The sequence below is a fragment of the Labrus bergylta genome, chromosome 9, assembly GCF_963930695.1.
Source record: "Labrus bergylta chromosome 9, fLabBer1.1, whole genome shotgun sequence".
NCBI classification, from domain to species: domain Eukaryota; kingdom Metazoa; phylum Chordata; class Actinopteri; order Labriformes; family Labridae; genus Labrus; species Labrus bergylta.
Genome location: NC_089203.1, coordinates 22,563,051 through 22,585,880, shown reverse-complemented (window position 1 = coordinate 22,585,880; position 22,830 = coordinate 22,563,051). Strand labels below are relative to the sequence as shown.

The 22,830-nt window shown below is 40.4% G+C and overlaps 1 protein-coding gene across 1 annotated transcript in view; it reads right to left on the bottom strand.

Annotated features, from left to right (window-relative positions):
• fat2 (FAT atypical cadherin 2) overlaps positions 1-22,830 on the bottom strand; it is a 113,526-nt gene that overhangs the window by 52,066 nt on the left and 38,630 nt on the right. The window contains exons 7-16 of the mRNA XM_065958899.1: positions 20,819-20,958; positions 19,816-19,878; positions 18,768-18,980; positions 18,332-18,542; positions 13,302-16,969; positions 12,157-12,550; positions 8,974-9,173; positions 8,346-8,499; positions 6,401-6,634; positions 2,031-2,420 (exon numbers count right to left, since the gene is read on the bottom strand). Coding sequence (XP_065814971.1) covers positions 2,031-2,420; positions 6,401-6,634; positions 8,346-8,499; positions 8,974-9,173; positions 12,157-12,550; positions 13,302-16,969; positions 18,332-18,542; positions 18,768-18,980; positions 19,816-19,878; positions 20,819-20,958 — 5,667 coding nt within the window. The remainder of the gene's footprint in view (positions 1-2,030; positions 2,421-6,400; positions 6,635-8,345; positions 8,500-8,973; positions 9,174-12,156; positions 12,551-13,301; positions 16,970-18,331; positions 18,543-18,767; positions 18,981-19,815; positions 19,879-20,818; positions 20,959-22,830) is intronic.

The following is a 22,830-nucleotide window of genomic DNA, read 5'->3' as shown; positions in this document are numbered from 1 at the left end:
ACCGTTTATGGAAAACTCAGGTACTGTTGTATCTAACAGGTAAAAGAAGAGATTTGTGTCGGTCTGTATAGGTGTAAAAAAGGTAACAAATAGCCAAACTCACAAATCTGAGTCAACAGACCAAATTGAGTCGTGTGTTCAGCAGTCATGACGTAACGATGGCTCTGGCTCTTTCCAAACATCCTCTCGGGTCAATAATCATCACGTGTTTCGTATTTTTCATTCAGGAGCGTCACCGTGGCATCTTTTTTCTGACCATCTCAAGAGAAAGATCACTTCTCTGTTGCTCCTCCTGAGGTTTTTGTATTTGTCTCCACTCAAAGGAGGTGTTCAGAGGGTTTCTTGTCTAAAGATAGCGGGTGCTGCATGCTGTACAGACTGCAGAATAAAGCCCTCTGAGGGGAATTTGTAGGAGTTATTCTGGGCTATATCTGGGCTATACTCCTCTGCTTTTCAAACTTTCAAAACTCCCTGCTCTCCCAGAATAATGAAACCTAATGCAGTGGACAGTGATCAATGAGCGCGGTTCTTCTGACCAGCTGCCCTTTAATGATTTATTGGCAGTAAGCCGTGAGACAGTCCACACTGTGCAAAGGGCAGACCAAACTTTGTCCCCCCTGCTTGATTTCAAAACATGCAGACATTTGGGAGTGGAGCTCATGAAAACTCTCTGTACTTCACTACTCTCCAAATAACTTCCAGCATCAATAATGCACCTTTTATTTAAAAGCTAAAAATAAAAAAAAATAAAAAATAAAAACAGTGTGTGGAAGATGGATCAATTCTGTGTCAGGAGATTTGACAGAAAGAAATCATAAAAACTGATTTATGACAGAAAAAAAGGGTCGATTTTTATCGGGAGAAGAGTGTAGGAAAGAGAACATCGGGTCTTTATGTCCTTTAATTATCTCTTAAAATAATTTCATCGTGTGGCTAATTATGATCGGCCTTCATCTGGAATGTTGCATATTAAAAAGCGCAGAATATAACCATCTCTACTCATTTAGAGTTATTACTAACTCATGTAAACCTGTGACACATGCTGAGGACACAGGCTGCCTCCAGCCACCTTGGAGGGATATTAAATTGTTATTATTGTTATGATGATTACATTCATTCATGGGAGGTAATTTAGCTCATTTATTTTGAGGCACAAAAGAAGAAGACAAAACTTTTCTTCAAGAGCAAATACAGACAGCACCTTGAGATTTACCAGCAAGTCTTTGTAAAAGAAAGCAAAAAAAATAAACCCTGAAGCAATTTGTGTGAGGGATTTTAAGTTTGTGTTTGACGGATGATGTATGGGTGGCACAATTAATTATTTTCATCCTAACTCAAACACCAGAAACAGGACTAAAGGTGTTGATGAAGCATGGCTCTCAATAACAAAGGCCCGAATTACACACATGCACAAACAGGACATGTGGACATGCATGTTCGGAGTTGGGTGCCTTGCTTGCCTTGCTCAAGGGCACCTCGGCAGTACTCAGGAAGTTCCCTGGCGCCTCTCTAGCTATCAGACCAACTTGCACATTTTGGTCCGGCTTTAAACCGGCCACCCTCCGGTTCCCAAAACCAAAACCCATTAAGACTGAGCTACAATCTCTGATTTCAATAAAGTAGTTGATAGTATCGAAAAGTACCAAAGCTTTATGAAAAACTTCCGATTTTTTTAATCAAAGTTGCCTCCAGCGAGACAGAGAAGTGGTCGTTCCATTCAAATTCACAGGTCGGCAAATACTCACACCTGACATTTGATGTCTCTTAAAAACAGGAAGTGAGCAGAGGAGGTGACACGGTCTACATTGACAAAATATCTGTTGCAAATGTATTTGTACAATTTAAAGATGGTGCAGTGGTGGCAAATATAAACATTACATTATTTAATATTTGGTGCATGGCTCCAGCTTTGGCACTGTGGTATCAAAACAGGAATGGATATTTTTTGAATGCTACCAGAATCCTATCGAAGTTTAACTTCTGGTATCGTGACGATCCTGTAATGAAGAGTTTACAAAGATGATTCTGACCTGTCCGTGAGTCCAGCAGGAAACGTCCGTCCTCGTTTCCCGACACGATGCGATACCTAATGGGGTCCGGCCCTCCTCCGTCTCTCGTCAGGGCGGAGACGCTCAGCACTTCTGATCCCACCGCCAAGGATTCTGGGAGCTGAGCGGTGTATTCTGAGCTCAGAAAGACGGGCTGGTAGTCATCTAGGGATACCACGTCCACTGTCACTGTGGCGACAGAGTAGAGGTGGCGAGGCAGGCCGCGATCGGTGGCCTTCACCTTCAGCTCAAAGGTGGGTGGAGTTTCTGGAGTCAGGGGTCGCTCCAGCCGCAGGATCCCGGAAAACTCTTCAAGAGAGAAATAGCCGCTGTCTCCTGCCAGGAGGGAGTATTTCACCTCCGAGTTTATCCCTGCAGGAGAGAAATACAGCGCAATGAAGGTGTTTTTTTCTTTCACAGCAACATCATTTTGATGTCAGACTCATTTTGTTTACATTTGTTGAAAAAATGACCAATAAAAGCTTTGTAATACATCGTTCGGTTTGTTTTTTTCCAATCAAGAGTTGCGGGTTAAGAGTTGAATAACAGCTCTGGCAGGCGTGCTGTTGCATGAAACCAGGATTCCTTACTCTTAGAGGGAAAAGAAATTAGTTGAGAAATTGCTACTGTTATCCAAAACCACATCTGGATTTCCACAAGGTGTGTCAGTGATTAACAGTGAAGACATGATGTCAAAGCACCAGGAGGGAAATTTTAAAAACATAATTTCAACGGTGTGATAAAAGGAGTAAGATTTGGAAGTCAGAGAAACTTTTATGCATGTGCCAAAAGGTAAAGACAGGGATAGAATAATCGTCAAGTAGGGGGATTTGTCCTCTGTTTGCACACATCCACTATACTGAAGGCTTTATGACATCATTTTGATGAAAACATTGAAGGCTTGATGCTTTTTGGCACTGTGCTCTAGTTTACATTAACGATCCGGTAGTTATAAAAGCGTCCAGTATGAACCGAAAGGCTCCTTATGGCTGCAATATTTGCTAAGATCACAAAAACAAGTGTGTTCATGACAAATCTTATGAGTGTAACAATTCTTATCATAGATGTCAGGAAAAAGACCAAACTAGTTTAGTCATTGTTGTTGTGTGTGAGAAAGATTCTTGTGTAGAGAAAGCAAACAAGCTGCTGCACATCTGAAGGAGTGGCCGACCTGTTCTGTCTGCTCCTGTGTTCTTCTGCTGTGTGTGTGTGTGTTCTTCTGCTGTGTGTGTGTGTTCTTCTGCTGTGTGTGTGTGTGTGTGTGTGTGTGTGTGTGTGTAAGTTTTTATATGTGCGTGCAATCTATGTACTTGTGATGAAGCACATGTTCATGCAGAATACTTTTATTTTTGGGTGTTTGTGTGCATGTTTAACAACCTTCTTGTTCTTACTATTCAAGTGTGAGTTTGAGATGCTAACACACACAGACACACACACACACACACACACACTGACTAAGCTCCACAGCTGGTTTCAGATGAGAAAGCTGTCAGTTCTACTTGACTGTTAACTGACTTTTCTGCTCCGACAACTAAAAAAACGACCAAGCTAAAAATGCAACACGTGAATAAAACATTTAAGCACTGCGGTGGAAATTTAAACTCAACTGTGTCAGCAAACTTCAGCAGAACAGATTGATATCGATTTGTTTGGTGCTAAACACTAGTTAAAGTGGTTAAAGAGCAAGTTGGGATTAAAGTGTGTCTTTAAACACACAGGCAGAATGACACATTTGTGTTTGAGTTAGTTGTTTTTAAAAACAGGCTCGAGAGGGGAAAGAGAAGTTAAGAAAAGAGAGTCATGAAGAAGAGGCGACAGAAATAAACTAGTTAATGATGGATGTAAGAAACAAACTGAGGCTGATCAGGAGTTTCACTTTGTAAAAACTGGCTTACGATCTTTTTGTTCATGTTTCTGGTGTCATACTGAAAGAGATGAGAATCTGAAGCCCATGTGTCCTCATGTTTGTGTTAACACTTGAGAAAACTGTACGCAGGTGGAGCACAACATTTTGCATTTTGACTTTTTTTTTCCAAAGCTCACATATTATCCTCCTTTTGAAGTTTAAATACGTCTCAGAGCTCCCCAAAACATGTGTGTGAAGTTTCTTTACTCTCTAAATCCACTCTGATCCTGTATTTGATCATGTCTATACACCCCTCTATTTCAGCCCTGCTCAGAACAGGCTGTTTCTGTGTCTGTAGCTTTAAATATGTAAATGAGCTGTGTCTGACCACGCCCCCATCTGGAAGGGCTTGTCTGGCTTGGGCTTTCTTGCACCATAAACAATTTGTCTACTGTGGAAAGGCAGACTCAGAGAGCAGAAGAAACACCTAGCTGTGGGAGTGTCACCCACCTGGGGGAGGGGTTACTGCCCTTTGTGATGTCATGAAGGTAGTCACAAAACAGCCTGTTTGAACACACATTTTCTGAAAAGTGGAGCAGGAAAAAGACAAAGGATGGACTTTTCTCATTATTGCAACAGGCTAGGGACACAGACTTGTGAAAATGTGAAATTAAGCAAGGGCTTCTTGAAAAAGAAAAACAATTTCATCCTTGTCATGTGTAACGGCTCCAGACCACCGGGCCAGTGAGGAGACAATGTGATTTCACAGACTGGGACACCAATATTACGAGGTTGAGGAATCAATATGAATGTACAAAGACGTGATGAGGGCTGAGATTAGTTATGGCACTTTTTTTAAAAAAAAGCTGGTTTTCACAAATTCAGACAATAAAGCTCGGAAAAGGATGAGCCCTTTAAAAAATGACTCTTTCATTTGAATCCGTTTCTGCACAAAAACATAAAAAGCTCCTTGCAAGTTTTTTGTCCAATAATGATGGAGATGGCTGATGTGATTTTTATTCCCCCACAATCCAAATGAACAGTGCATGTGAGTCATCAAACAGAGAGGCGGCGTGACATTAACTGGAGGGGGTGAGGCAGCGCCTGAGGCAATGAGACATAAGCCTGACAATTACATTATAATGGATTTACATCAATCGACAGTTGGTGGCTTAAACAGGCTAAGGAACGTGACCTTTAAGTCAAGATGTCAACACATCAACACTCTTACACTCCAGTGAGTCTCTGTGCTGAATGAAAACTTTTAATATTGGGACTGTAAAGTCTATTTTTCTGGGACCACCATTACTGATAAACCTTTATTCTTGGTCCCCGTACTTGTTAAAGTAAAAAAGAATAATATTTTTGCTGCTGTGCTGTCATTGTAAAAATGTTGAATTGTCTTAGCTACCTTAAGGTTTTGTTACACTTTGTTTCTGTAATCCAATCTGAAAACAACCCTCAGCTCGGATCACGGCACACCAAATTATTACTATTTAAAAAAAATAGTAATTTAAATCAAACTTTTGACTAATCTGACCTGATGACTTCTGAACAACTGGGACCAGAATTTAAAAAAAAATCTTAAAACAGAATATTAGATAAAATGGACAAAAGTTGAAGTGCTGAACTGAAGTAAAAAAAAAAAAAAAAGAATATCACCAAACTGAGTTCATCCTGAGGGGAAGATTATGTCTGTCCAAGAACAGCTTCGATAGGTTGATTATTAATAAGCAAGAAATTAAGTTTCCATCTCTTTTGATGATTGATTTATCACTCATTTTCCAACATAATGGTTCATGAATGTGAAGAATTGTTGCGTCTCTCTATCAACTATAATAGAATATAAAGATACTTTGATTTTGGACATTTTGAAAAAGTCTTTTTGGACCCTGGGGATTTGCTAGATCATTTTTCACTATAATTAAATACATTAGGTAGTGATAAAATGTGTGCAGTTTAATTCATAGTTAAAACAGTCATTAGATTCAGTCATTCTACAAATTTTCTAGCAAGTATTCCATTAAATGAAGAAAAACATTAATCCAGTGACTCGTTTAGTACGGTCAATTACACAACAGACCCGGCTGAGCAGAATATGTAAAATGTGTAATCAGTGTAACCTAATGAGTGGAGCAAGATGCTAATGCTGCACGGGCTAAGGGTTATAATCTCAGTGCAGCACATAATAACAAACACAGCTGGAGTGACACTGTGAAGAGGTATCAGGTGGGTGTTTCAGAAAAACTAAATCTGCTGGGAATGGCTTAGTCATTTATTATGATTAGAATTAGCTGAACACACACACACAGGCAGACCTGTGCACCGGGGTTTAATAGTCTTAGGGATCCTGATGCAGGGACTGAGAGATTGTCACGACATGTTCTGACCTAACAGAACAAGATAATCCTCTTTTTTTGTTTTTGTTTCATTGTGTTGTAACTCTGACTCGCATGTTCCCTCGCCACATGTCATGACTTTGACAAAAAATGAATAAAAAGCGTACCTGTGTCCGGGTCTTTAGCGTACACGACAGCGACGGGTGTCCTGACGGTTGTGTTGTCGAACACGGTGACCTCATAGTGGCTGGAGGAGAAGTGAGGCGGGTTGTCGTTCATGTCCTGGACCATCATCAGGATGTCTGCCTGACATGACTGCCCCCCGCCGTCCGTTGCCTTGGCCACCAGGTTATAGTCGACCTTCTTCTCTCTGTCCAGCACAGCCAGAGTGAACAGCTCACCTGGGGACACACAGATACAATACTGAGGTCGTGAAAAGTTTGTCACCTGGTTTGCTTTTTTCCACATTACAGTTCACAGAATAAGAATCAGAAGAACTTGCAGATTGCTTAAAGAGAATGTGCAGATAACTTTCATACATTTCACCTTTCATTTATCACTCCTCATACAGTGTCCACAAGTTTTTCTTTTCTATTAAGAGGTTGTGTTCCACTCAGAATATCTCACCACTATAATATGCTTAGCATGCGAACTTTTGCAAGTATTAAATTGTCTTCCTGCTGACATGTAAACTACTGGATTCAGAAAAAGTAGTTAATTTCAAAAGGAGTTTTTCCAACCATAATAATCTCTACCATCTTATCTTTACCTTTGCATACACTGTAGTTAGCATGTGAGATGTCAGCATTCTGGGTGTTAGCTTTAGTATGATAACTTACTTAAGCCCTTGTACTAATGATAAAACTAATTAATGGTGATTAATTAAGGGCTGAAATGAATGCAGTTATTTCTTTAAATAATTAATCACATGATATTTTGTCTCTTTAGGTGCACCATGGATAAGCATCCTCAGTGTCTCCCTGTAGTCACAGCGACACTGTTGCGTCTTTGAATGTCTCATTCCATTTAAAACTCTCAGACAGCTCAGCTGATGAGTCCAAAGTAGTTCAGTTTTTGATTCTTAATCAGTTCCTTTTTCCGTGGTTAAGTTTTGTCGTAACCTTTGATCAAGATGGGCCTTACATTATTTCAAAATAAAAGCAGGATTGAGAATTCAAACATCAAGTGAAGTAATCTCAGTTTAAGACAGTGCAAAAATTCAAAGTAAAAGCCTTACAATGTTTTTTAATGCAAAATAATGGAATTTCAAACAAGTGATTAACCAATTAACTATTGAAATTTAGAAATTAATCGTGATTAAAAGATTTAATTGTTTGATAGCCGATATGAATAAATATAGAACATCTGCTCTTTCAGAACAAAGTCATTGTTTCAAACAAGTAAGGGTAAAAGGAAAGTAAAGTAAAAGGAAGCTGAAGAAACGCTGCTGATCAATTTGCTACTTTGACTGACAAACACTAGCATGTTGCTGGCTGTACAGCGAGTTAGCTAAAGACATAAAGCGTCCACTGGCCTTGTGAATCATCACATGACTCACCGTTAAACGTTGCTGTGTCACTTCCTGTTATAACCACACTTTTCACCTTACTCTAAACTGATGCAGTGGTTAGACTTAGCACTACATTTATAACCAAGCATTATAAGATATGAATGAAGTGTTTGTACTTCTTAATAGTTTAAAACGTTCCGGTTTGTATGGCTCTAAAAATAAAAAGTCAGATCACTTTACTGTCGTCCTTTTTGGTCGAACAATTGTTGTGTTATTTCAATCTGTACCAAAGTGTCGGGGAACCCCCCTGACTTAACAAAGCCGTATCTACAACCCCTCTGTGTGTAAAATCTTACAGGCAAATCTAGTGGCAGTGAGGACACAAGAGAAATATGTTATGACAGAAATGAAGTGTGATGGATATTAGAGGTGCCTCTTGAAAATGAGAAAGCCGAAATAACAATAGAAATGTTTTTTTACCACTTCACAGCAGCACAGAGCCTCTCTGAGCACCTGATGCTATCACAAAACTCAAACACAACAGAGCGCGGATCACTTAAAAGGATCAGTCGTGTTTTGACCCCACACAGACACCATCATACCTGTCCTGTGGTCGAGATGGAACTTGTCTGAGTCTGGGCCGTGGAGGGTGTAGGAGATCTGCCCATTAGCTCCCACGTCTGGATCTGAAGCCGACACTTTCAGCACAAACATGCTGGAGGGCGAGTTTTCCATCACCGCTTCTGTGTACACCAGCTGCATCAAGAGGATAATAATAATAATCAGGCCTGCATTTGCATAGCAATTCTCCAAGTCAGGCTGCTGAGTGCTTTATGAATAAAATAACACACTGACTTAAATCAAGTACTGAAGAGAAAAAAAGGTGTTTCAAGTATTTTGAACACTTTTCAGAAGTTGTTGGAAACAGTCAGAGTGCCCTTTATTAATTATTCACAAAACACACTCCCAAACTAATCGTAGGATGCTTTGTGAGGTTGTTAAGACTTCACAAAAAGCTAAGGCTTAATTCTCTGATTGAAAGGTATAAAGTAATACAGAAAAAAAAAAAAAAAAAAAATGGTGTAACTGTTCACAGTAGCCAAGAAGATGATTGCTCACATCATCTCCAAGATTTGAATGTGTCAGACATTCAACCCATTTATAGATGAATAAATAAGGAAAATTAGATGCATATTATCTGCAATGAAAAGGGTGATATTACTGCCTCACCTGTTCACACAGAGGTATGTTGTCATTGATGTCCAGCACGTGAACGTCCACAGTAACAGGCGCTTCAAACTTCCCGTCTGTGGCCGTGACTCTGAGTGTGTATCTGTCTTTGGTCTCTCTGTCCAAAGGTTCCCTCAGGATCAGACCCCACTGGCCCTCGTCCTCCTGGATGATGGCAAACTGACCCAGAGGGTCTCCATCTGCATGAGGTAGGGAGAACAGAGTTCACTTTTAACAACACAAGAAAAAGAAATCTATATAAGGAAGGATGATTCATCCCTGGTAATGAGGATATGACTTTGCAGCGAAACAGAAACACATAAATGGAGTTACATACATTTCTAGCAGCAGCTGGTGATTGTTTTCTTATTTGACTCTGCTGCTTGTTTACTAAAACGTACATTATTTGGTCAATAAAACATCAGAAAACTGTGGACAATGTCCATGAAAGTTCCCCAAATGTTCCTCAAATGTTATACATAAATACAGAAAAAACCCAGCAAATTCTCTTATCTAAGAACCCAAAACCTTTAACTCCTTTAAAGCTTTTACTTGGATAGAAGACATCGATGATTAATCCATCATTAAAACATTGTCTGGCTTTTGTTCTTTTAATTGACTAAATGGTGGATAGATCTCCAAATATTATAAACACTTTGCCTCACTGTTGCCACACGGTGAGGCCAACAATAATACATCAAACTATGCGTTTTTTTATTACATGAATAATTTTACCCGTTGACATGATGGTCTACCCACAATTCCCAACTTGCATTTTTATCTGTAAAAAAAACAACGATTAATGCCTTAAATATATGGACCAGAATATTCTTTCGTTTTTTAAACTCATAAAGCAGATATTAAGTCGTATGTCAGTTCTTTCACCATAAAGAAGTGATGTTAAGAGGACAGGGAATGACAGGATGAAAAGCCACCAAACGTGCTATCAGTATAAATGTGTTATTTTCTCTACTGTAGACACTTGTTGATGAGAAACTGTTTCGGTATTCTTACATTATTGTTACATGTAGTATAAATGTTTGAGGAGGTAGGAATTCAGCGCCTTCTTCATGAGTTGTCTCATGTGCTGTATGTGTGTGTGTGTTTTCATGTTTTCAAGACATTGAGGTTGGTACAGTACTAGTAGTTGGTAAAGTACTTGCTTGTATTGGTGATACATAAAGATATCTTCTGTCTGCATTTGTTTTTGGTTGTGCTGACTATTTGCTGTCTTATTTCTTCTTTAATGATTTTATTCTCAGCCATTTAAGTTTTTCTTTAAATTCAAAGTTTTCTGATTTAATGCAGCAGCTTCTTTGATATTGAGGTCTGATGTTGTGATATTCCTTATGAATAATTCAAACATTTCTGCTTGCCATCTTCATTTTTCTGTTGTGGGGAGATTCTCTTACATAAAGATGACTCACCAAGGTATTCATACTTTTGCATTTCATGATACCTTTCTCTACTTTACCAACTTTAATCTCTTTCTCTGACGACACAGCCGACACACTGGCTGCCGACATGTCACCATCAGTCTGTGTGTTACAGCAGATTGCGTCACACACGCACCTGTCTGACAGGTGACACATGTTGATGGAGACGTTAAAGGAGTCTAGCCTGCAATGTTTACAACCTCAAAAAATGAAAGAGCTGCCAGACCACAGGTCTGTGACTGAGGTGTTGAGGTGAGATGTTGGTTTTCTTTGGCATTGATAGAGAGCTACTGTTCATAAACAGCATGCAGCACTATCAGGAATGTGACATAACCTCAATGCATAAAGGGAAACTTTATTAAAGGCTACCACAAGTTATGTCAGGTAGTATTTAAGTGATATGGATTAATGACCTTTCTTGATTTTGCAAATCATCTGCTGGACGGACAATAACCCCTTGATAGACCCCTTGACTGAGAGCCTTTCTCCCTTCTAATGTTTTACAGAGGGTAATCCACACATTCATAACGCCTCTGCTGAACTATTTTAATTCTCTGTTTGATGGTTTGGCCCACATTATCCCTATGCTGCTTTCCCTCCGCAAGCTTCCTGTCTGCTGGCTGTCCTCTATCGTTGGCTTTTAAAGCTCTCATTAGACTGGCCCCGTCTTTCTTCAGCGAACTTCTTAATGTTCACTCTCCAGCACACAGGGGTCAACTAATCAGCTGGTCCTGAATGTGTCCAATTCGAAGGCTTCAAACCAGGGGCCATCAGGCTTTTGTGGTAGCTGTCTCAAACTTGTGGAACAGCTTACCACCTTACCTGCCCCGACTCTTGAACATTTAAAAACACATCGCTTCTCTGTGGCGCTCCATTTTACAACGTTTTTATCCCAACATGTTATTTTTTCTATAGAATGTATGATCTCTGATGTGTTCTTGTTTCAAGTTTTATCTTTTCACTCTTTAGAGCTTTGGTCAACCTGGGTGGTTTTTTAATGTGAGATATAAATCAAGTAGACAACACTTTTTATACATTTTAATCTTTTGTAGTGGCTAGTAAAAAGACTATTCTGCACAGAGGGTCCATTATTTATGAAATTTTGGCTGCAGCACTGATGTAAACCATTGAAAACCTCAGCAATGATTTTGCGTTATGAAGCAGCACCGTTGCAGACCGACTGTAAGTCAGAAGTAACATCCCCCATCAGTAATACTGATGGTGGGTAACTTTAAAATCAAGTGTTTGTTTTCTTTTTTGACAAGTCAGTGTCAGCATCAGCCAAACCATATCATTTATAAATAATCCCAAAGCAAATCTTCCTCTGTTACACTTTCCGAAAAGAATGTTGTGACAGAGAGCTCCTCAGACGGTCTGCGGATTTTAAAAAAATTGAGGATTTGCATAAATTTGAGGCTTTGTTTTTGTTTATAGCTGCAGGGCATTGCGGGTTTGTATTCCTTTCTTGCTAGCTTGACAACCTGCTCATCTCTGTGATTAATCTGTGGCTGAATAACATTTTATCACAACTCTGCAATTAAACAAAATCATATTACACCGCCTTGTCAAGATGATTCCCATAGTGGAGCAAACCTTCAATGGCAAAGTAATTTTAGTGGAAAACACACAAAGACATGACCACGAGTTGAGTGACACACAATTACAATTTTGTGCACTCATGCCTGCAAACTTAACAGAGGTTGAAATGTCAGAACAAACACTCGTAACTACAAATAACCATGCTCACCTGTGATATAACACGTCACCAGGCGGTTCTCCAGTGACACATCAGCATCTTTGGTTGTCATGGAGACAAGGACCTCCCCTGGACTGCTGTTCTCCACCACAGAGCCGCTGTACACTTCGTCAGTAAACTTAGGCGGGTTGTCGTTCTCGTCAGTCACTGTCACCTCTACCAGGACGCTGGACGACAGCTTGACATCGCCGCCGTGGTCAGTGGCCACCACATTGAACCTGTAAACTCTGGTCGACTCGCAGTCTGTCATTCGAATGGTGGTGATCCAGCCGCTCTCTCCGTCAATGGAGAATACCTCAGAGATGTCTGCTTTGTCATCAGGTAGAGACTCCAAGGTGTAGGTTACGAGACCGTTGGTGTCTGTATCCGGGTCGTTGGCAGTCACCTGTGGGACAAGAAAAGCACTTAGTGGTCAAATAACATTTTCATTTCAAATTGAAGTGACACTGCAAGAAAAAACATATATACCGGTAATATATATATAATATGTTATAATTAACAAGTATTAAAAGAAGATTTAAATATCTCCAGCAAGAACAAAACAGACCTCAAACTGCTTTAACTTGGTTGATCTTTATTTTTTTTAAATCCAACCATTCATTTTAACAAGGAGGTAAAATGTTATAGTCCAACTGTAATGATTCTTTCAAATTCAAAATGAACAGGCCTATAAGTGATACGAACCATTTTCAAGTAGTTTCTCTTGTGAAAGAGTAGAGGATGCTCTCAAAAGTCACTGTTGCCCTGCACTCTTGCCCCTTTGTTAACTTTAGTTATGCTAATTGCTATAAATATGCCACTTTCCAAACAAGTCATCCTGAGAGGTCAACCGTTAATGCATCTGAAAAGCCCTGTGGGGACATATTTTTGGTTCTACATTGAAGATGGCAAAGTAACTTACAAAGATCAGTTTGTTTGTGGACTTTTCAAAGCTGATGTATTACCCTAAAATTCCAACAAATCTGCAGACCTAACTGCTGACGCTAACTATTCATTACTTGGACAGGCAAAGCTTGAATTGTTGGAAAACTGATTGTTGGACAAAGTGGTCGCACACATTGTTATATTCTGGTCCACAGTTTGTATCAGCTACCTGTAGTATCAAAGATAGAAAATCTAAACATTTTAGATCTTACCTGAATAACAGTAGTTCCAGCAGGCATGTTCTCAGCCAGGAAGGCCCTGTATGGATTTGCATCAAACACCGGCTGGTTATCATTTATATCTTGGACCTGGATGCTGACAGACACCAGTGATGCAACATCAGTCCCGTTGTGGTTCCCCTGAGCGATAACATCTATCTGATACCATTTGGTCTTTTCGTGATCAATGGACTTCTGCACCAGCAAAGTACCACTTTCTTTGTCCAAACTGAACACTTTGTCTTTGTTGCTCTCCAAAGTGTTCCCATTCACCAGGCTGTAAATGAGTGGCATGTTGGAGTTGGCCTTTACAGAGCCTATCTCTGTCCCGATAGGTACATCCTCTGCAGCTGAGAAGGTGTAGAGCGGCTCTGAGAACTTTGGTAGAGGAACCTCAGGGGGAACCACTTTGACCTGAACAGGGACTGTGGAGTTATAGAAGGGAAGGCTGCCATCCCGAGCCTTGACTTTGAAGTTAAAGATCTTGTTCTCCATGCCGACAAGACTCTCTTTGACACTCACAACTCCAGTAAAAGGATTGATTTCGATGATGTCTTCAGTCACCTCTCCGGCTTCGTCTACCGTGTAGGTGACATCTGCATTCTTGCCATCATCTGCATCATAAGCCACAATTTGAATGACTGGAGAGCCTTTATTTACAGTGGACTGAATAGAAACTTGGTAGTCTGTTGCTTTAAACTGAGGAACATTGTCGTTCTCATCTGTGAGAATAATCTTGACGGTGCAAAAGGCAACTTTTCCTCCGCCATCTTTTGCCATGACTTTGATAGCTATGACTCTCTGGGCAGGGCTCTCTCTATCCAATGGTTGTGTTGTAATTATCTGCCCATCACTGTCGATGGCAAACGTCTCATCAGCAAGTTTGTTTATGATGGTGTAATCTACACTGCCGTATGGCCCATCGTCAGGGTCAATGGCTGCCAATCGGATCACACGAGTTCCTGCCTCAGCATTCTCAGCCAGCTCTGCTTCATAGACATTTTGCTTGAAGTATGGACTATGTCTGTTGCTGTTTATCATGTCAATATTGACAGGTGCTGTTTTCTGAAACACTCCATCAGATACCGCCACTGTCAGGTTATAGTATGGATCCAGATTCCTCTTACACACATTAGAAAAAGAGATGATTCCTGAGGATTCGTTGATGTTGAAGTACCGGCCTTCGTTCCCAGAAAGGATTTTGTACTTGAGGTTGTTTAGATCACCAGTGTCGGGATCTGAAGCTTGGATTTTGATGACGATGTGGCCACACTTTGCTGTTTCATCCAGTGTGGCTTCATACTGTGAAGTCACAAAGTCTGGTGGATTGTCATTGATATCTGTGATATTTATGAAGACATAGGCTTCACTACTGAGAGGAATAGTGCCATTGTCTGTGACTTTGACTTTAAAATTAAAGTGTTTTGTGGTTTCATGGTCCGGCACCTGTTTTGTGACAATCAACCCACTATGGGGGTCTATCTCAAAGTACTCAGTCTCATTGGTGTCGGTTTTCACAACCTGAAAGGTAAGTTCTTTGTTTCTGCCAGAGTCCATATCAGAGGCAAAAAGTTGCATCACTGAAGTGCCAATTTGAAGTCCTTCAGGTATTTCAACGGAGTATGTTACCTTTGAGAAAACTGGTGCATTGTCGTTCACATCCTCCACTTCAATTTCAATGGAAGCTTCAGAGAAAGCGCCAGTCACAGAGTCAGATGCTCGTACTGTCAACATATGCATGGTTTGACTTTCATAGTCCAGGGGGTTGATGACAGTCAGCACACCAGTTTTGAAATCAATGTGGAAATGCTTTGAAGCATTTTCCTCCTCAAGGTTGTAGATGAGCCGGTAGCCCTCTGGATTTCTAGCCTGGACATGCAAGATAGTAGTGAATGGAGGGACATTTTCTGGGACTTTTAGTGGATACAGAAGAGTCTGGAAAACCGGGTTGGTTTGATTCCTCACTTGAATAGTGAGCTCTGCCGCTGTGATGTGACTAGGCTCACCCTCATCTATGGCCAGGACTGTCAACACATACTTATTTAGAGCTTCAAAATCAAGAGGTCTTTTAAGAGAAATATCCCCTACATCAGGATCAATCCTAAAGAGGTCGTAGTCCTCCTCTAGTGAGTACATAATGGATCCATTCTCTCCAAGATCTCTGTCTAGGGCAGTTGCTTGATACAAAACATCACCTGGGTCAGAGGTTTCAGAAATCATCATTGAAAAAGGCAAGTTCAGAAACTGTGGAGAGTTGTCATTGACATCGTCTATAAAAACCTTGACCTGGGTTATAGCTGTCCTTGGTGGTGTTCTCATGTCTTGTACCTTTACAATGATGTCATAAATATCACGTTCCTCCCGGTCAAAAGGGATACCAGTTGTCTCAAGTATGCCGGATGTATGGGAAATTACAAACTTCCCGGTTGGATTTAGCACAGAATACAAAAGAGGCTCATTTAAATAACAGCCCGTCGCTGTGAGTGCTGCCAAAGTTTTGACTGTCTTTAGGTTTTCAGTAACACTTGCTAGATATACACTTTTCTCAAATTTAAGATCACTGGCTGTTAGGTTTGTCACATTTACCTTTACAGTAGCTAAGTCTTTGTAGAGGCTATCCGAGGCTTTGACAACTAGTTGGTAAAATGGTCTAAATTCAGACACATTGCTCACAGTGATAACACCAGTATTGGGGTGAATTGAAAAGGCATTGTGAAGATTCCCCTCTGCGATGCTGTATGAGACTGCTGAGTCTGCGTCATGGGCCATGACGCGCACAACCTCCGTATCTCTGACAGCTGGGAAGATGATAGATGGCTCATACACTGGGGTGGTGAATTGTGGTGGGCGGTCATTCAGGTCCAGGACACGAACAGTGACCTTGGCAGGCTCTGCTGCATACAGTGATGGCTCCCCTGAGTCTTTAACCTGTACAGTGAAGTGGTACTCAGCCTTGGTTTCGAAGTCAACTGGTGAAATTAAAGAGATGGTGCCCATACTTGGGTCTATCTTGAAGACATTCAGGGCCTCTGGTTCAAGGATCTGATACACCAGCAGAGAATTTGAATTTTTGTCTGCATCTGAAGCCTTGATGACCAGAGGGATGTTTCTGTCTCCCATAATCATGCTGTTGATATGAGCGGACTCACTAATTTGCCCCAGGTACTCCCTTTGCTGAAAAACAGGAGCATTGTCATTCTCGTCAATCACATAGATGTACACAAGAGTCTTTGAAGAGGCTCCCGCAGTTGTTGAAGCTGTAACTTTGAGCTTGTAGGAGGCCACATTCTCAAAATCAAGGTGCTTTTGGACTAAAATCAACCCAGTGGAGGGGTTGATTTGAAATGTCCAATTTGGGTTGCCACTTTCTATCCCATAATGCACTGCACCAGGGCTAGAGGCTGAGATGGTGACAACTGGAGTTCCAAGGCTGCTTAATTCACTGATCTCTGTTAGGTATTCATCAGAGGGGAAGGTAGGCGGGGTGTGCTCGGAGATGCTGATGTGGACGTGGATAGAGCAGAGGTCACTGCGCTGAGGGAAGCCCTGATCAGTGGCTTTAACCGTCAGGTGGAATGTGTCCTGGGGCTGGATGTCCAAAGGTTTGGACACAATGATGGAGCCCAACTCTGGATCAATGGAGAAGATGTTGTCGATGTTCCCTGTGTAGAGAAATTCTGGTTAGAACTATTAACCTTTATCATGTTTTACACAAACTAATTACTTTAAAATGTTTTTAATCATATTATTATCATGGTATGTTAGGTTAAATGTAAAAATCTTAATCCCCAGACCTGAAGGTCTATAATGAAAATGTTGCTGCTTCTGCTGTTTTTATGGGGTGAAATTGTATGTTGGATTCCAACCATTCATTTTTTTTCATCTCAAACATGTATTACAGGGTTTCATTAGGATACAATGACACTATATATCATTATCTCAAAACAAACAAAAGTTCATTTGTCTTAAACTATATGAAAAACATTTATTTGTAATAGGAATTAATCAAATTGAATTACAAGGTACTGTATTTTATCATATCGTATTGCATAATGACATGTTTTATGGTTACACCGAGGTCAAAAAATACTCTGGCCAACATTAGTACAAAATGGTAAAAATGAACATGACAATTAAGTTCTTAAGAATTAAACAAACATCAAATGTAGAAATGAAGGTGCTCTTCGTACGTATGTCATACGTATCATATCCTCTAATATACTTTATTAAAAGTGCTTTTTATGTATCACATTGTGTTGTAAAACTGAACATTGAGAGAAAATTGTTAATTAAAAACTACTTTTCCTATTAATTAAAGAAAAAAGAGATATCAAGGTGCTCGTTTATATTGTTTTTTTTTTTTTTTGAAGAGATCAGACCATCCAAAAGTCATAAATATACGATAGTGTTATTGATAATGCCATTTAACTCAACTAGTAACAGCTTCTTACTGTAAAAAGTTTTAGATTTCTTGACTTGATTTATTTTTCCACTTAGGTCAAAGGTGGAGAGAAGTGGCATTTTATCGATTTGAATGCAGTGATGTGCATGCAAAACTTACCTAGAAGCTGTTACATTTACCTTATCCCATCCCCCCAGTTCAGATGGAAACAAATAAACTTGAATCTGTGGTGTAAATTTAAGGTGGATGGTCATTTAAATTATAGAATACATTAACCAGGGAAACATGATCAGCAAGACCCCCTACATCATATAATAAACTATTACAAGATAGTATGAAGGCTGTAGGGCTCTGCTTTTCCGCCTATTCCTCACAAGGTCACAATTTTACAGCCTAATGTGTGATGTGGGATGTTTTAAAAGGAAAGAAGCATGGAAAGGACTAAGACTATGAGCTTTAAAATGTAAATGGCTGGGAAAGGTATTAAGAAACACCTTTATATCTCCTATCACCTTGAACCCTTCATTTAAGCCAAGTAGCCAACGTTATAAGGATTGAATCTGAAGGCAGTGGTTGTGGGGGTCAAACAGTGGCTGATCAAATCAGCCCCTTAGCTGCTCACCAGAATGCAGAGAGTAGCTGATGTCGGCATTGCTGCCCATGTCCTTGTCCAGGGCCTTGACCCGAATCACCTCGAAGCCTGTGGGGGCCAGGTTGGAGATGCTGGCCTCGTAGCGGGGACTGAGGAATGCCGGCGAGTGGTCGTTACAATCCTCCACGTGAACCACCACCTTCGCAAAGTTTCTCTTCACTGGGATCTTCTCGTCACGCACCTGAGGAGGAGAAGAAATATATTAAAGTGTTTGTTTCTGAGGCGGCACGAGACTACGGAGGCTATGATGGTAACTTGGTAGTTGCAAATTTAGTATAAATGATGCTGTACTGATATAGTGTAGTTTTTTGGGGGGTCTAATTTACCATATAACTGTTCTGTTTCTCGTGTCAAGAATATACACAACAGATAACTTCATAAGAGTCGTGAAAATCTGTGTTGTTACCATGATGATGAGCGTATGAACGGAGATCTTCTCGTAGTCAAGCTCCTCGGTCATCACAAGGACTCCACTCTTGGGGTCCAGGTGGAAGAGCTTGGTGCTGTCAGGGTGGAGGCTGCTGTGGATGGAGTAAACCAGTTTGCTGTTGGTGTCGGCGTCCACAGCGCTGATCTGCAGGATGTCCTTCCAGGGGGAAGTATCCTCAGGAACCCTCACCTTTAAACACACAGGAGGACAAAGGGTGTGACGGAAGAGGTTTTATAATGACGTGAAAAAAAGAAAAAAAAATGTCCCGTAAGAGCAATCATTTCAGAGACAGGACCCAAGATGGCCTAGATTACTGTGATTAGGAAAACAACAGTGACGCTGCAGCCTAATACTGTCTGCTATATGTCCTGATAAGCACAGTAAATAACCAGCTGAGGTTAAAAACAATCTCCCAACAGGTTTACGCTCACACATATGCGTTGATATTTCCTTCAAATGTTTATTTTTTTCCATCCTTGTATGCATGTCAAGCTAGATTGACATGAACAGAACTCAATAGCATTGTCCTATCATGCTTTCTTGTTAGTGACAGCTACTTCAAGTAGGCTACATCAACCAATCAGAAAATTAAATACACTTCAGCGATTCTATTACTTTAAACTACCCACTTTCTGTACATTAACATTTTGATAGCTCACCTGGGAACCCTACTACTCAGAAACCAGCTTGCTCTTCTGGAGCAGACTGCCATGAAGGCCATGAGGAGGACTGGAAACCTCCCCCCTACAGTCGACACATGGGCAACCTGGTCTCAGGCAGGCACAGAGAGTGTTGTCTGACCAGTCTCACATCCTCCACTCTGAGGAGGAGCTTCTACCACTTGGAAGTCCCCTGACGCAAACTGAACCGCTTTAAATATTCTTTAAATTTCTCTTGACTGAATGGGTTGTGCACACATATGGTGTTCTTATGTTTTTACATTTTCTCACGGTTTTTATCTTGTCTTATCGGATCGTAACTCTGCAATCAATTAAAAATGTAATGGATCTTCATAGATTCTCACCTCGTACAGCTGCTTCAGGAAGACGGGGCGATGATCATTCATGTCCAGCACACGGATATAGGCCTGCAGTTTGGACATGAAATACACAGGGTTTGAGAAAATGATGCTCAAAATGAAACACACCGCTACACAGCTTCTTTAAGTTAAAGTTAGATTCTCAACCTCGAAATCGAATGAGGACATCATAAAGTTCTTTGCAGCTTTTTTGTAGGTTTAAGAAGCAGAGTAGGGTTTGTCTGGCACGACTACACCAACTACCAAGATGCATGAAGAGTGAAAGGCTTGAGGAGGTCAAAATGCTCCAGCAACAACTTTATTCACTTTATTAGACCAACACGTTTCAGCTTGTGGCCTTCATCAGGGTCAGGGTTGATTCAAAGTGACTTTAGTTTTTCTTGATCTTTGTTGGGAAATCTTTAATTGGAGTTATTTTTGGTTGATTTCTGTAAATTATAAATAAAAACAGACACTTTTGTATGAGTGAACACATTGTTTTGTCCCGAATCCCACAATTAAAAAGAAAAATTAACATCATGGTGGACTGAAGAAGACTTGAAACAGTGAAATAGACTCCATTAAATACTGAGGTAGTAAATCAAGGGAGAAGTCGTTTTTTCTTTAAAATTATTCTGTACCATCGTTCAATTTTTGCAACCAGTTGAGATCCCCCTTATTGGCCACTGGACCGATTAGATGTTGAATTTGCTTCCACATTTGCTTTACTTCCTCCCACTACTACTATGTCCAATTCTTATAATGGTAATAATTGTTGGTTCATCCAACGCTGGTATCAACAACTGAAGAATCTACCATTCTCATCAAGTATATTTTATTCATTTTCACTTTTATTGCCTCTCACTTGTTTTAATCCTGATATTAAGTATTTCTCAAACTATTCTTTCATTTTCGCTGGATACACAAACAGGTTTTCTCATAAAATCCTCTTTCTATTGCTTTTTCATATATGACGCCTGTTTTTGTAATCAGGTTTCATGTTTCTCACCTGTGTTGTGGCACTGTGGTGGCCATCAGTGACTCGCACTGTCATGTTGTAGTTGGAGCACCGAGCTGCATCGAGACGACGGGCGATCGAGATGGTTCCTGTGTTCCTCTGAATGTCAAAGTCCTTTTCCTCATCACCACCTGAGACAGAGAGAGAGGGAGAGATACAGGTGAGGGAGAGACAGACAGATGGAGATAGAGGTTTATTCCATCAGGTGTCCATGCTACAGTAAGTGAGGTTATGAATCAGGCTGAGCCCAGCTGTCAGATGTGATATCTCAGATGATACGTCAGAGGCTGCAGCTCTGATTTTGACGGGTGGCGGGAATGATGCATCTTGGCGTTGACCTCCAGCGTGTGATTTCCCTGAGGGGGGCGCTATAATTAATGATCCACCTTCTAACTTTGGAAGGCCAAAACTCCTTCAATACTATAGTCTCATTTTAAAAGAACTTAGAAGACAAAGCCAAGTCTGTGCTGTCGTGTAGCAACAGGTGAAAATAATTAACAGATGTTCGAAGCAAACTTTCACGCCTCATCTTATCTCGACTTCATCTGTAAAAACTGACTTTTAATTTGGGCATTGCTATTCTAAAAACTGTATCCTGTTAGAATTAGTGAATTAAAATGGTACAAAAGGGTAACGACAAAAATGGGGGGCATCTACTGTCCTATCTCTCCAATAAAGGCCCAAAAGCCCAAAAATAAATCTTTAAAAAAAAAAAAAAGGAAATATTTTCCTCCTGCATATAAATCCATCAATCACAACACGACATGGCCGATGGTCTCTTAATTACAGACAGGGGTGAGAAACCAACTGATACACCAACAAGCTCAACAAAAGTAACAATACTGTCTATCCTATAAATGTGTGCTGCCATTATGGGAAGAAGCATGATGTCATTCTGCAATTTGACCAGCCAGCTCCCTTCTGTTGCCAAGACTTGGCTCCAAATAACATCACGAGTGCAACATGTCAGTGCCCCTCGTTGCAGTAACATTTTGGCTTTGCTATTATACAAGGAAGGAGACGGAGTTGACCCGTCCATGTTCATACATACTCATGGAGTATCTTGTCTGGGCCTTGATTCACTCAGGTTCATGTCATGACTTTTAGTTTATTGTTTGTGTTTGTGTCCTCAGTCAGTTAAAAATAATATTGACTCCACCACAAGCCAAGTCTGTTAGACTTTACTGATACAGGAAAAAGCCCATGCTGGTCTGAATTACTGCCAATAAAACACAACCTTCAGGTGTTCCAAAGTGTGTTGTTATCTTCAAATAAGTACACAGCAGTCTTGGTTTGGTTCTATACATGATTTAACCAATTTCATTGGATTGGTTACAGACTACAGGCGTGATTGTTTTGTTCCTTTGTTCAAAACCAGTAAATTCTCTGACATACTGTGTTCTAAATCAACCTTAATAGTGACTCACTTTGTCCATCTGTTTCCCTCTATCCTCTCCTCCTTTCCGTTCCTTCCCTCTCTCTTTCCCTGCACTCTTCACTTTTTATCTGTGCCATTGTGAATTTTCCTGCTTCGTGGCATCTTTCTTTCCTCTCAGCATGTTGTGTGTTTGTACGCGAGCGAGGTAAACCTCATGCCTGCACAGCCAGATGGTGTTTATTATTAAGATGTCCACCTTGTGAAGGGCTAAACACACACTTTTATACCTCTAAATATGTTTCTATTACTGTCAGTGATGGCTGCCCACAGATTTTTTTTTTTTGCATCTTCTATCTCTGTTTTCTTTATTCTTCTCGTCTTGAAACAAAGATAAACCGATCTCCCTGCACTCTCTTTGTTTGTTTTTGATCGATAGATAATTGGGTCATCCAGAGGTCATTTTTCTGTCAGTTACGCCCTAACGACCAAGCTGAAACACTGCAGGCTAACCAGACAAATTTACGGGTCTGTTTAACTGATTTAGTTTCCAAATCCCTGGATTGACTTCCTGTAAGACATACATCAGCACCCAGGAAGCCTTTCATGGGAAAAAAAAACAAAAACT